Source organism: Silurus meridionalis, chromosome 18 (genome assembly GCF_014805685.1).
Source record: "Silurus meridionalis isolate SWU-2019-XX chromosome 18, ASM1480568v1, whole genome shotgun sequence".
Classification (NCBI taxonomy): Eukaryota; Metazoa; Chordata; class Actinopteri; order Siluriformes; family Siluridae; genus Silurus; species Silurus meridionalis.
Genome location: NC_060901.1, coordinates 15,380,116 through 15,394,350, shown reverse-complemented (window position 1 = coordinate 15,394,350; position 14,235 = coordinate 15,380,116). Strand labels below are relative to the sequence as shown.

The window sequence follows — 14,235 nt, the reverse complement described above, 5'->3', positions numbered from 1 at the left end:
TTTACTGGATTTAATATATTATACCGATGTATACAATTCATGCAAAATGATCTACTTTTATTGTTTATTCAGTTTATTCATTTTTTTAAACTCTTACAAAAACACAAACATACTGAAACTCAACACTGAAACTCAACTCAACACTGTCCTTACTAATAAACAGGCAGACTTGTAGCACTACAATTATTCATGCACCAGGAAGCCAATGTTGCTGCTTCACAGTTCAACGATTTCTGGTTTAATTCTCGATTTACCAAAGCTTACTGTCAGTGTGGAGCTTTGCATGTTCTGTTTTGCATGGTTGCATGCAGGTTTCCCCAGGGTTTTCTGGTTTCTTTCAAGAGTCCAGAAGGATGCAAGTAGATTGGCTCAGCTTAGCTCTCAAGTGTGAATGTGTGAATGATGCCCAGTGATAGACTGGGGTGCCATCTGGGGTGAATTTGCCCATCTGGGGTGAATTTGTCCATCTGGGCTGAAGTCTTCAGCCTTTGGTCCAGTATTGTCAGACTGGGGATCTGGATCACTTCAACCCCAATCAGCTCCGAGGTCCATAAGTACTGTCTGTGTGGGGTTTTGCATGCATTTCCCCATGTCCATGTGTGTTTCTTTTGGGGTCTCCAATTTTCATCCTACCTTTTAAAAACATACCAGCAGAAGTGGCAGAATTGAAAATGAATGAATGACAGTAATTCGTTGAAATAAATGAATGAATGAATTAAAGTATAAATATGAATGGTAGTCAATCATACACAAAACAAATTCCTTTGTATACAAGAATACATTTGCATTTAAATATCTTGAAATTCATGCTTATTTATAATAAAATTATACATTTATTTAATCGTATGTTTTCTAGGAAGCTGCTAACTGAATGCTGTGACCCAAAGAGGACTTTTGCTTTGACTAAGGAGAATTCACAGATCGGCAAAGTCCTGTGGTATGATGGAGAGCTCTACCACTACCATACAGTCAACAACGACACCTACCCATTATTCGTACAGGTACCATGAACAAATAAGTATTATCCAAAACAGCAAACACACAGGGTTATGATGGTCATTGCGCATACAGTCATAGTTGTTGTTGTTTTTTTGCAGATGGCACAATTATCATAATAATTATATCCAATTTCTAAATGAATTTAGAAGTTAACTGTTGCCTGGAATCCCTGGTAGTCTAGTGGTTAGGATGCAGTGCTCTCACCGCTGCGGCCCGGGTTCGATTCCTGGTCAGGGAACACCGCTGTGGCGACCCCTAATGGGAGAAGCTGAAAGAAAGTTTTTTACTGTTGCTTGGAATCTGTTTACATTGATCTGTTGCAAACCGTGTTCTAAAGTCAATTATTAAATCAAATTGTACAATGCCTTCTCATGAAAATAAGCATTAGTAGTATAGAAATTTATTGGTAATAGTGTTGGTAATATATTGGCATTTGGAACCATATATTTTTAGTTAATATATTTTAATAATCGCTTTATCCTGATTAATGTTGTGACTGTTGTGGTAACAGAGGGCAGATGGCTTGAGAATTCAAGTCAAGTCAAGTCAAGTTTATTTGTATAGCGCTTTTCACAACAGACATTGTCTCAAAGCAGCTTTACACAAATCAACAGTGATGGTGAATGGTGTGCATTTGTCCCTGATGAGCAAGCCGTGGCGACTGTGGCAAGGAAAAACTCCCTTAGATGTTATGAGGAAGAAACCTTGAGAGGAACCAGACTCAAAAGGGGAACCCATCCTCATCTGGGTGACATCAAGAGTTTGATCATAAATCTTTCAACAATAAAGAACACTGGAGAGTGAGAACTAACATGATTACTGGAGTATAAGATTATAAGTAATGTTCTTTCTGCAGTCTTAAACAGTCTATATGGTTAGTAGCTCCGAGTTTTATAAGCTCAGCATTTGTGATCACCACAGATCCAGCATCAGCTTCTCCATGCCAGAGCCTTTAAACACTCCAGGAGGTCCAATGTCAAAACTCCACACATGTAGCGGGATCCAAATGGCACTGGTACGTCTCTAGATGGTTCAGGATGTTTGTGAGTTCGGCATCTACTTCTTCAAAGGTCCGTAATCATCACGAGGTGGGAGGTGACTGGAGCTGGCCAAACCTCAGGGTGTCTCGGGATGGGGAGAGAAAGAGAAGCAGTGGAGAGGAATTAGCGTAGCTGCTGTTCATGATATTAACAGCACAAGTTGATAATGTGCATGTGATCAGATGTTCTGGAGCACAAGGTTATGATGTGATGTGTGTTATGTGTAGGCTTTGCTAAAAAGATACGTTTTTAATCTACACTTAAATTGGGTGAGTGTGTCTGAGCCCCGAACACCGTCAGGAAGACTATTCCAGAGTTTAGGAGCTAAATGTGAAAATGCTCTACCACCTTTAGTGGACTTTGCTATTCTAGGAACTACTAGAAGCCCAGAGTTTTGAGATCTCAGGAGCGTGGCGGATTGTAGCGTGTTAAAAGACTGGATAGATACACGGAGCCAAACCATTTAGTGCTTTATAAGTGAGAAGTAATAGTTTGTAGTCTATTCGAAACTTAACAGGAAGCCAATGTAGGGACGATAAGATCGGGGTTATGTGATCATATTTTTTTGACCTTGTAAGAACTCTGGCTGCTGCATTCTGGACTAACTGAAGCTTGTTTATTAATGAAGCAGGACATCCACCTAGTAACGCATTACAGTAGTCTATTCTGGAGGTCATAAACGCATGGACGAGCTTCTCTGCATCGGATATAGACAACATATTTCTTAGCTTAGAAATATTTCTAAGGTGAAAGAAGGCTGTTTTGTAACCTGATTGATGTGATTTTTGAAAGACAAGTCGCTGTCTAAAATAACACCCAGGTCTTTTACCGTTGAACTAGTGGTTACAGAACATCCGTCTAAATGCAGGTTGAGATGCTGGAGCGTCTGTATACCAGTTTTTGGGCGATGAGCAAAATCTCAGTCTTATCAGAATTTAAAAGTAGAAAGTTATGGGTCATCCAATCTCTTAGTTCCTTAACACACTCAGTCATCCGGGTTAATTGAGCTGTATCGCCTGGTTTAGATGAAATATATAGCTGAGTATCATCAGCATAACAATGGAAGCTAATTCCATGCCTTCTAATAATATTTCCTAACGGAAGCATGTATATTGTGAAGAGCAGGGTCCTAGAACTGAACCTTGCGGCACGCCATAATTTACTTGCATTAGCCTGGATAGCTCTCCATTCAAATCTACGAAATGGTAACGATCGGACAGGTAGGATTTAAACCAGCTTAATGCCTGTCCCTGAATGCCGATGTAATTTTGTAAGCGATCTAGGAGGAGATCATGGTCTATAGTGTCGAATGCAGCACTAAGATCTAGTAAAACCAACAGCGAGATGAAGCCTTGGTCTGAAGCTAAAAACAGGTCATTAGTTATTTTAACTAGAGCAGTTTCTGTGCTATGATGGGGCCTAAAACCTGACTGAAATTCTTCAAAGATATTGTTCTCTTGCAGGTAGGAACATAACTGTGCAGCGACAATCTTTTCTAAAATCTTAGACATAAATGGGAGATTTGAAATTGGTCTGTAATTTGATAACGTGTTTGGATCCAGATTAGGTTTTTAATGAGGGGCTTAATAACTGCTAACTTGAGGGATTTAGGGACGTGACCTAAAGATAGTGAGGAGTTAATAATATTTAGAAGAGGCTCACCAGTTGTATATAACACTTCCTTCAGTAATTTAGTAGGAATTGGATCTAACTGACATGTTGTCGATTTAGCTTTGGCAATAACATTATACAGCTCTTCCTGTCCTATACATGTAAAACAGTGGAGTTGTGGAGTTGAAGGTAACACTGTCTCAGGAGATGCTGTAAGAGGTTGAACTGCCACAATTGTTTTTCTAATGTTATCTATTTTTTCAGTGAAGAAAATCATAAAGTCCTCACTACTAAACTGTGATGGAACACAATTTTCAGAGCCCTGATTTGTAGTTAGTTTAGCTACTGTACTGAAAAGGAACCTGGGATTGTTTTTGTTGTTTTCTATAAGTTTGCTCAGGTGTTCAGCTCTAGCAGCTTTTAGCGCCTGTCTGTAGCTGAGCATACTGTCTTTATACGATTCTAAATACCTCCAATTTAGTTTTCCTCCATTTTCTCTCCAGATTACGTGCTGTTCTCTTGAGGGCATGTGTATGACTATTATACCAAGATGCAGGTGCTTGGTCTCTAACCTTTTTTAACCGGATAGGGGCAACGGTGTCTAATGTGCTAGTGAGGATAAGGTCTATGTTCTTAGTTATCTCATCAAGATTAATAGTAGTTATGGGTTTAGTGAGAAATTGAGATAAATCAGGCAGGTTATTTATGAATCTGTCCTTAGTGGTTGGAACAATAGTCCTACCAGGTCGATAACGTGGTGCAACACGGCTAATCTGCTCTACCGGTAGTGTGTACAGTATGAGGTAATGGTCTGTGATGTCATCACTCTGAGGTAAAATATCTATATCAGTGACGTCTGCTCCGTGGGATATTATTAAGTCTAGTGTGTGGTTAAAGCGATGAGTTGGTCTGGTGACGTTTTGTTTAACCCCAAAAGAGTTTAATAAGTCAACAAATGATAATCCTAGAGCATCGTTTACATCATCTACATGAATATTAAAATCTCCTACAAGCAGCACTTTATCAAAATTGATCAAGAGATCTGATAGAAAACAAGCAAACTCTTGAAGAAAATCAGCGTAGGGTCCTGGGGGTCTGTACACGGTGACCAGAGCGAGTTTACTATGTATGTCCGAAAGTACAACTTTAAGAACGAGCACTTCAAATGATTTAAAGCTGAATCCTAACATCTGACTAACATTAAGAGAAGCAGTATAAATGGTTCCTACACCCCCCCCACGACCAGTCTGACGGGCTCATGCTTATAAACATATCCTGACGGTGTCGACTGCTTAGACCCATATAATCACCTGGTTTAATCCAGGTCTCAGTGAGACAGAGTGCATCGAGATTATTCTCTGTGATCATCTCATTTATAATCAGTGCTTTGGGTGCAAGTGATCTAATGTTTAAAAGACCAAACTTTAAAACTTTTTGGTGTTTGTTTATCTGGCATTTTCAGTTTTAACTTCAATGAGATTGTTTCTGGATCTTGTGTATTTACTTCTTGGTTTTGCTACACGAGGAATAGATACGGTTTCCATAAACTGGGCTGTGTGTGAACTTGTAACTATTTGGTCTGTTGTATGCGTGTTCTCATTGTCGAAGATTTCCTGATGTCTTACCAGTCAGATGGTGTGAAGTATCCTAGAGATGTTATCTGATAGCACTGCTGCTCCAACTCTGCTGGGGTGCAGGCCATCAGGGCGGAAGAACCTAGGACGCTCCCAGAAACAGTTCCAGTTATTAACAAAGAGAAGTTTATGTTCTCGACACCATGACTGTAACCATTCATTTAGAGCTAAAAGTCTACTAAACTTCTCAGCCCCTCGCTGGTAAGTGGGAAGAGGTCCTGACACTATGATCCTCGTTGTGGGTGATGTGCTGCGTACCGTCTCCACCAGGATCCTGAAATCCTCTTTAATACCTCCGTTTGTCTCAGCCTGGTGTCGTTCGTTCCGGCATGAAGAACAACCGCTCAAGTTCTCCTTCAGGACCGCGGGTACCTGCGCAGCGACATCAAGAACACGAGCACCAGGAAAACAGCGAGTGTGCACCTTACCTTTAGCTCCGTAGCGGACATGCCGGACGATGGAATCTCCGAGAATCACAGTGTCGCGTTCCGCCTCGCGGAGAGGGGCGGCGGTTCTCGGTCGAGATCTCGAAGGCCTGTAGTGGTGGCGGGGAGACGTCCTCGACCGGGCTTTGCTTGTCTCTTCCGCTGCTGCCGCATCCAGGGTCCATGTTGCACCTTTGCCGGAGTTGTAGGTGCGCTGGGTCTGGGCAGAGAAACACGGAGTTGAGGTGCTGGGAGCGTTAGGTTCAACCCGGAATTTACCTGGGACGAGTGCGCGTCCGCCCGGGATGTTTCCAGCGCCGCTTTCCGCTCTCGCAGCCGGGCATGCTTTTCATGCAGCTCGCGAATCTGTTTCTCCAAAACCTCCATCTCCAACGCCACCGTTTGCAAATCGAACGAGTCCTCACCTGTGCTCAAAGTCAGACACACAGCCGGCATAGTGCTCATAATCACGAACAGATTTCGGATACACAAATAAGATAAAGTGAGAGAAGATATAGTGGTAGTCGAGTTTAACTGACTACAGGCACAAGTCAGGAAGACAAACAATTTAGGATTATTAAAAGAGAAAAACACAAACAAACGAATATAAACACGAATACAAACACGAATACAAACACGGAACTCGCGGCAAACAAGTCAAACACAGGAAGCTACGTCACCGGAAGTCAGCCACATGGAAATGCATCCCAAATGGGATGCCAGTCCATTGCAGGGCACCATTTACACCTCACGGCCTAGTCAATGTGCTTATCTACATTCATATGGATAGTGGAAGGAAACCTGAGGACCTATAGGAAACCTATGTGAATGTAGAGAACAACTGAATCACAAACAGTAATCTAAGCTGACCATACAACCATGAAATTTGGTGCACTAATTTTAATCAAATTGTTCACAATTAACAGTTAGACCTATAGATCTGAAATGTGGTTAGTACATACAGCAAAAACTTTATTCTACTATTCTACCTTATGTTGATGTTGTAGTGCAGGTTTTTATATTTTGGCCTATAACCAATGAAGAGAATGAACATTCCTTTTTATTTCTTTAAATCCATTCTTTATTCAAACAAAAAAGCATCAAGAAACAAAAACTTATTTTGCCAATCTAGCATTTAAAGTTTGGGGTGTCCTCATATGTAAAGGGAGGTGGTAGCTCAGTGGTTGAGGCATTCAAGTCTGGATTGGAAAATCACACTATCAAATCCCAGCACACCCAAGCTGTCACTGCTGGACCCTTGAGACAATTAACCCTCAACTGCTAAGTTGTTTGTCACTCTGGATAAGTGCTAATCATGTGGATTTAACTAAAGTCTAATAAAAAAACATGGTAGCCATGATTTCAGCAGGCATTTGGCATGGTTAGGATTGTTAACCCAAAAAATTTGAATGGAAGTTCCCTCTATGGCAGAGGTGCCTAAACCTTTTCCTACAAAGAGCAAAAAATCTAAATGATTAAGGGCCATAGGCTGAAAATTAATCTTGCATTCTACCATTATAGTCAAATCAAAGTTGCCATGGTTCCTGTCATTTATGATTTATTAATATTTTAAAATAAATACATAAACAAAAAAACCCCATTTGTTTAAATAATGCAAATAATACAATGAGAAACAATCAAATTAAGCCCAAGGCCTATTAAAGCTATTCAGTGAGCTAATGAGAGAGCTGGTCCTAATGCTTTCTAAATGCAGATTTTGTTCTCTCATTTTCTCTTATCATACTCTACAAACAAAGGTTGCCACTGACCAACTAGTTTGGGCTCCTCTGCTTTAGGGGCTCAGTAACCTATTCAACCTCACTCAAACTAACCATTGTGGGCACTATTCATGTTTTTGCACTGAATAAATTGTATCCCTTGTAAAACAAGTCACAAATATTGTAAAATATTTCTGACTTGCTGAAAAGGCATTATATGAGGAACTTTCTTTTTTTCAGATTGCTTGTTGTGGTAATTAAAAAAAAAAAGAAAAAATTGAAATAGCAGTTAAACAACTTATATAAAGTGTCACTGTAAGAAACACTAGTGAAGGTAGCTTATAACAAAAAACAATAATGTTCAATTTTGCATTATTTTCAATAAATTGTATATTTATAAACTAAGCCTTTTTTGATCTATATATTATATTATATGATCTATATAATATATTATGATCTACTGCCATATATATATAAAGAATAGAAGCTAATTCCAACAAGCTTTAATCTGTCTTTTTTTTTACCAGTTTGAGTTGACGTTTTTATGTTTTTGGTTTTTATTCAGTTTGAATTATCTGTTGAAACATGACTGGTTTAATAGGCTGCATGTAAAAATTAATTCTGATAGCTTTGATAGTCTACTTACATTATTACATTAACTATTACATAACTATTAACATCCATAAGACCTTTTAAAAAAGTGTTCAAAAGAGATTTCTCACTATTTTTAACCAGCTGAATATTAGTAAAAGTGAAGTAAGAAATTCGAATAGGAACTTGGGACTAAATAAGGAAAGTGAAATGTAACGTTTGACTCATTATGAAAAGACAAAGTGTGTGACCAACAGGATGTGCATTTTATAGTATCTTCCTGTGTTCTTCAGTCAGTCAGGATGCACAAACATTTGTGGATAAGGTGCTGGGTAAGTGATTGGAAGGTCAGGGGTTCAAGCCTAGTCTGTTGCCTAGTTACCACTCTTGGGCCCTTGAGCAAGGCTCTTAATCCTCTGTGCTCTAGCATGTGACAAGCATAAATCTACCTTTCTTTCTGAGCCCATGCAGTCATTTCCATTACAGCGTTATGCCTGTTTTAAATGCAGTTCCACCTGAGAAGCCAAAGATCAAACATAGCCAATATTAATTTTTGCCCTTTTCCTTTGTGCACAGAAATCTTTTCAGATTCTTGGAATCATTTTATGATATTATGTAACCCCAGTCTTTGCGAGTTTATGTTGAGGAACATTCTGAAATTGTTATACAATTTGTACTGTAGATGCAGTTTATTGCAGATTTGTGAATTTTTGGCCATCTTTACTTCTGGGTGTCTCTGATTCTCTAATTACTGACCACTTAACCTCACACCAATTAACCTTATTAGTTCAAAATATAAAAAAAAAATCAATACTTTTCCAGCCTTTTGTTGCCCCGTCTCACAAAATGTTTGAGACCTGTTGCATCTATCAAATTCAAAATAACCTTATTTATTGTTAAAATGGTACATTACCTCATTTTGAACATTTTATATGTTTTCTATGTTCTAGTGTGAATAAATATGGGTTTATGAGATTTGCAAATGATTGCATTATATTTTTATTAAAATTGTATCTGTCCAAGAAAACTTTTTGAGCAACATATATTCAAACGCAAGTCCAAAAAGGTTTTTTACATTGGCTTTTTATTGTTTAACTATACATTTGGGTTCCTAAGTCAGACAGCTATCTAGGCAGTTGTCCATTCAATTCAAATTAATTTGTAGAGCACTTTAATTAATGGGCATTGCCACAAAGCAGCTTCACAGAAATAAATATATTAACTGTCAAACAATTTTGCAGCCGGTATGGGATTTGTCTTATCTGGAATTAACTGATTTGTATTAACAGACAACAAAACACATACTTTAAATTATTACTACTATTATATCACCTCCTTTTTCAGGTTTTCAGTTCAATTTCTGGAAGAAAAGCATAGTTCATTGCATATATTAGCGATATTTATAGTTTAGCTGAGCTGCATGATAGACGTACAGGCTAATTTTTTGAAAGCTATTTATTCCATTATTAGTCACATATAATTATTCCATTTACAATTCAGAATATTTTAACAATAGTAACTATAACTGTACTGTTGATGGACCAGAGTTCTGAGGTCACTTTACCTCAGAAGAAGCACAAGCATCAGTTATCTTTCCTCCACCTTGTTACATAAACAGTGTGGTGATATTTCTAGATAAGAATATGAAGAGAGTTTTTTTAGAAGCGGGTGCAAAGATGTAAAGGGCTGTCTTGACAGTGCAGTGGTATGGCCTTATTATCAGTGGTGCTAAATTTAGCAGACACAGCCCAGTTCAGTTAGCATCAAAATACTACCTAACATTTTTTTTAACAAATTTTCCACACACACACACACACACACACACACAGACACACAGCAATTAGCCAAAAAGCGAAGTGAAATTATGTGAGCTAGCAGTTTTAGATGTTGTGTGGGTGATTTCTATGGTTTTCAGAAAAATATAAAATGTAAACACTGTCTTGCACATTCCTGAAAATATGAACACAATGAGACCCCCAGTTTTTATTACAGCAATACAATAGTAGGTTCCTTTTTTTTATCATTTTGAGAAGATTTTAAAACAAACGTTATCTTTATTAATTTAATTTATTATAAAGGTACAGCACTGGTCAAAAGTTTGCAGACACATGCAGGCTCCTTTTATTTTTATGCAATAAACTATTTAAGTGAAAGGAATGCAGATTTACTTTGACCAAACAAATATATCCATTTTCAGATGTTTTACATTATTTTCATTGAAAAATTCCTCCTTAGCATAAACAGCTTTACACACTCTCGGCTTCTGGAAGGTTTGTTTGCCCAAAGCTGAAATACTTTGCCTTGCTTCTTGTAAAACTTGCCAAAGGTCTTCTCACTAGTTGGGGTTGCTTTCTGTCCTTGTGATTAGAGGTCAAATGTAAATATTTACATGATTTAAATGCCTTATCGTGGCTAAGCGTCTCATCACCACACTGTGCTTGAAGTCTTTTTTAGATATTTGCGGGTTTTACAGCTTTGTTCACAATAAACTTTATTACCACACACTGTTGCATGCACACACTAAAACTGTTGTCTGCCATCTTGATTCAAAGTCTCAGGACTGGCCCGTGACATGTGTGCCGCATATCAGTAAAAGGACACACTAGGCAATTACTACTGCCTGTAGTACTAACACACTAGCATCCATTTTTATCCCTGTACAATTACAGGGTTTGACTTGTATCATTTTGAGAAGATTTTAAAACAAACGTTATCTTTATTAATTTAATTTATTATAAAGGTACAGCACTGGTCAAAAGTTTGCAGACACCTGCAGGCTCCTTTTATTTTTATGCAATAAACTATTTAAGTGAAAGGAATGCAGATTTACTTTGACCGGTTTGACTTATACGGCCCTCGTAATGTACAGGAAAAATGTTTGCTTCTAATTGCCTTTGATAAAATATTCTTGACCATTATTGTTAAATATTGGTTAACTGTATTTAAAACTGTTAACTTATACGTCTCCAAATTCCTGTTCTACATTGTAATCCAGTCGTTCAGAGAAGATTATAGTGATTAGTGGGGTTTTCTTGCAGAGATGTTAAAGCCGCCGTTTTAGGCTCCACTATATAGAACTGTGAATTTGCAGAGCAGCAAAAAATCCTTAAAAGATTTAAGGCACAATTATAAATATAGGAACTTTATTTTACATGCCACTAACCAAAGTGTTAAAATTCCTAATTTATTACAACTTATATGGATATTTCATGATTATTTTCGACATATAGGTTAGAGACTGTTTCCTTAGCCAGTCTCTAACCTCAATGTGCTGACTTTGCACACACTGTAGGTATGTCTTGTGGAAGCATTCTTCTTAAGAGAGTGTGGCTGTTTGTGTGAGAATTTGTGTAAGAAGGTGGCTTGTGTTTTCATTTCTCTGCTCTCCCACACTTCAGCTTGTGCATCTCAGGAGGACAGAGCAGCAATCTGCCAATCAAAAATACAGGCCCAGAAAAGAACGCTGCAGGGTTTTTTTTTTTATTCTATACTTGGCACTGTTCTCACACTTTTTATTTCCTCATGCACTGTGCTACACCTATTAGTCCCACACTTACACATATTTTTAAATGCTTTCATTTACACTAGAGATTTTGGTCTTGCGTTACTAAAATGTGTTTACAACAGTATAATGCTATAAAATCTACAAGCTACATTATGATAATGGTTAGCCAGAGTATGTACAACAGATCATTCTTGTGACCTCAAGAACTCAAATATCTAGTTTATGTCATTTTTTTTGGTTTTCCTGGGCTGACGTCCTGTTAGTGCAGCTTGAATATTACTTAAAATTCCCAGAACCTAATATAAAGCGCAGCAGTTACTAGGTTTGTCTGACTAACTGTCATGCACTGCATTACGTAAGTCTAAGTGTTCTTTTCAGCACTATCACAATATTTCTGAACTTGCGGAAGCTTCCAGAGTGGAGTTTCATTTACAAGAATTCACCTACAAGCTAACTAACCAACAGCAGTGCTGATGGCTTTGGGATTCAGCATCAAAAGTCCCATAAGTCTGTATCATTGTGACCAAATATACTGTACATATTTATAGAATTGTACATATTTGTAATTTCATAGCCTATCCTATATTGTTTCAAACATATGTATGTACACTGTGTATAACGTTTGTAAGGTTGTACATGCAATTATTGTACATTTATATATCTCACATTTCTCTACATATACTGTGTTGTTCTTTTTCGAAAAATGAACTTTTTCTTGTAAAGATCATTCATATAGCTTCTGCACATTTTTCACTGCCCATAGCCTTTGTATTTATTTGTTGTACATATAGTTACCTATTTATCTGCACTTCTTCAGTTTGCACAATTGCTACTATTTGCACTTCTGGTAGATGTTAAATTGTATTCCGTTGCTGTGTACCTGTACAATGCAATGGCAATACATTTGTATTTATCTATTCTATATGTGTACATATACTGTATATATAAATATCATCCATTTCAGCTTTGTCCCTGGAAGATTTATATGAGTATCTATCTTCATATTTGTTCCTATTTTTATATCTTTACACACTGAGAATGATTTATTTACAAGCACCTATGCTTATATTGTGTTAAATTTGAGTGTTTTTTCTTTTTGTATTTTATAAAAAAAAATTAATTAGGTCCAAAGACATCTATTCTTGGCAGTTTTCCACTTCTACCATGGCAGGCAGGGCTGTTTCTTGACTTCTCTTTTCTTCAGTTTGGCTTTTGAAATTTTAGCTTGGTGTATTTCTGCAGTATGCAAACAGATGTAATTTTAAATTTTTGTGCAGCTATTCGTAGAAACCTCAAATATGTATTTCAACTCAAATTGACACTGAAAGCAAACTTGAAAATGCTAAAGACTGTTACGCAATTATGTCTGTCGGAAATGTTAATGCATAGAAAATTACCTTTTTTTTCTCACTACACAACATTCATTGTCCAGAATCCTTCAATAATCTTGTCTGTATTTTCCAAGATTTTAGATTATATTATTTTGTCCTGTATTTATCAAACATCAAGGGTTTGCGTTTATTATTAGGCCAATCACACCCAAGTAGTGATCTGCTAAGGCAATATGCCAGCTAATAATATACCTAAGTGTCTTGTTGGGTAGGTTGGTAATTATTAATAAAATATATGCAGCTAATTAACCATATATTTGGCTGCATGTTTGTGGGTAGAAGTAACCAATCAGTTAGTAGTAACTATATCTTCCCAAATTCTCTTCGAATATTAAAAATAATTTTAAATAATATTCCAAAGACTTCAACCTCCAGCCACAAGTCCTCCACAAGCACAAAATGACAAGGTAATTGCAGCCTTGGAGGAGAAGGGAGTGATTTGTATAGTTTTATAACCATGAAGAGAATAGGTTTCCCTTTTGACTCTAGCTTACTCATTAATTATTTAAATCTACATTTGGATTTTTGTAAAGCTGTTTGATTATCCACCAAGCACAGTACATAAAAAGTTTTAAATTAGAAGCTTTAATTCTACAAGCTGAATGAAAGATGTGTTGAAAGTTTAGCATTTTATTAAAGTATGATTTCCTAAAATGCACTTTTCATCAGTCTTAGCCTTTGCTTTAACTTATGCAAAAGACACCAGTTTCGAATATCATGCTTTATCTTGCTGTTTGCTAAGCACAAGTAAGCATTGAAGATCTTGAATTAAAACGGTCACAAAAAATAGTAGGAAACGTGAGCTTAATGCAGATTGTCCAAGGAAGTGGTTGCTCACTGGTTAAGATGTTAGATGACTGACCAAAATGTCAGAAGTTAAAATCCTAGCACTGCCAAGCTACAGCTGCTAGGCCCTTGAGCAAGACCCTTAACTGTCACTTGCTTAGTTGGATAAATAACATAATTGAAAATAAATATAAATGTAAAACCTGTCTCTATAAATGTAAACCCTCTCTTACTTATTATTAAAAATTTCTGACAAATCCAATGCCTGGTTGTAAACAACATGGTCCTAGTCAGAAAAAAAGAACTTTTTTCAGATTCTTGAAATCATTTTATGATATTATGTAACCCCAGTCTTTGCAAGTTTATGTTGAGGAACATTCTGAAATTGTTATACAATTTGTACTGTAGATGCAGTTTTTTGCAGATTTGTGAATTTTTGGCCATCTTTACTTCTGGGTGTCTCTGATTCTCTAATTACTGACCACTTAACCTCACACCAATTAACCTTATTAGTTCAAAATATATATATATTAAA

The 14,235-nt window shown here is 37.1% G+C and overlaps 1 protein-coding gene across 1 annotated transcript in view; it reads left to right on the top strand.

Moving 5' to 3' along the window:
* st8sia1 (ST8 alpha-N-acetyl-neuraminide alpha-2,8-sialyltransferase 1) overlaps positions 1-14,235 on the top strand; it is a 39,247-nt gene that overhangs the window by 1,892 nt on the left and 23,120 nt on the right. Inside the window, exon 2 of the mRNA XM_046873157.1 lies at positions 857-1,001. Within this exon, the coding sequence (XP_046729113.1) occupies positions 857-1,001 (145 nt within the window). The remainder of the gene's footprint in view (positions 1-856; positions 1,002-14,235) is intronic.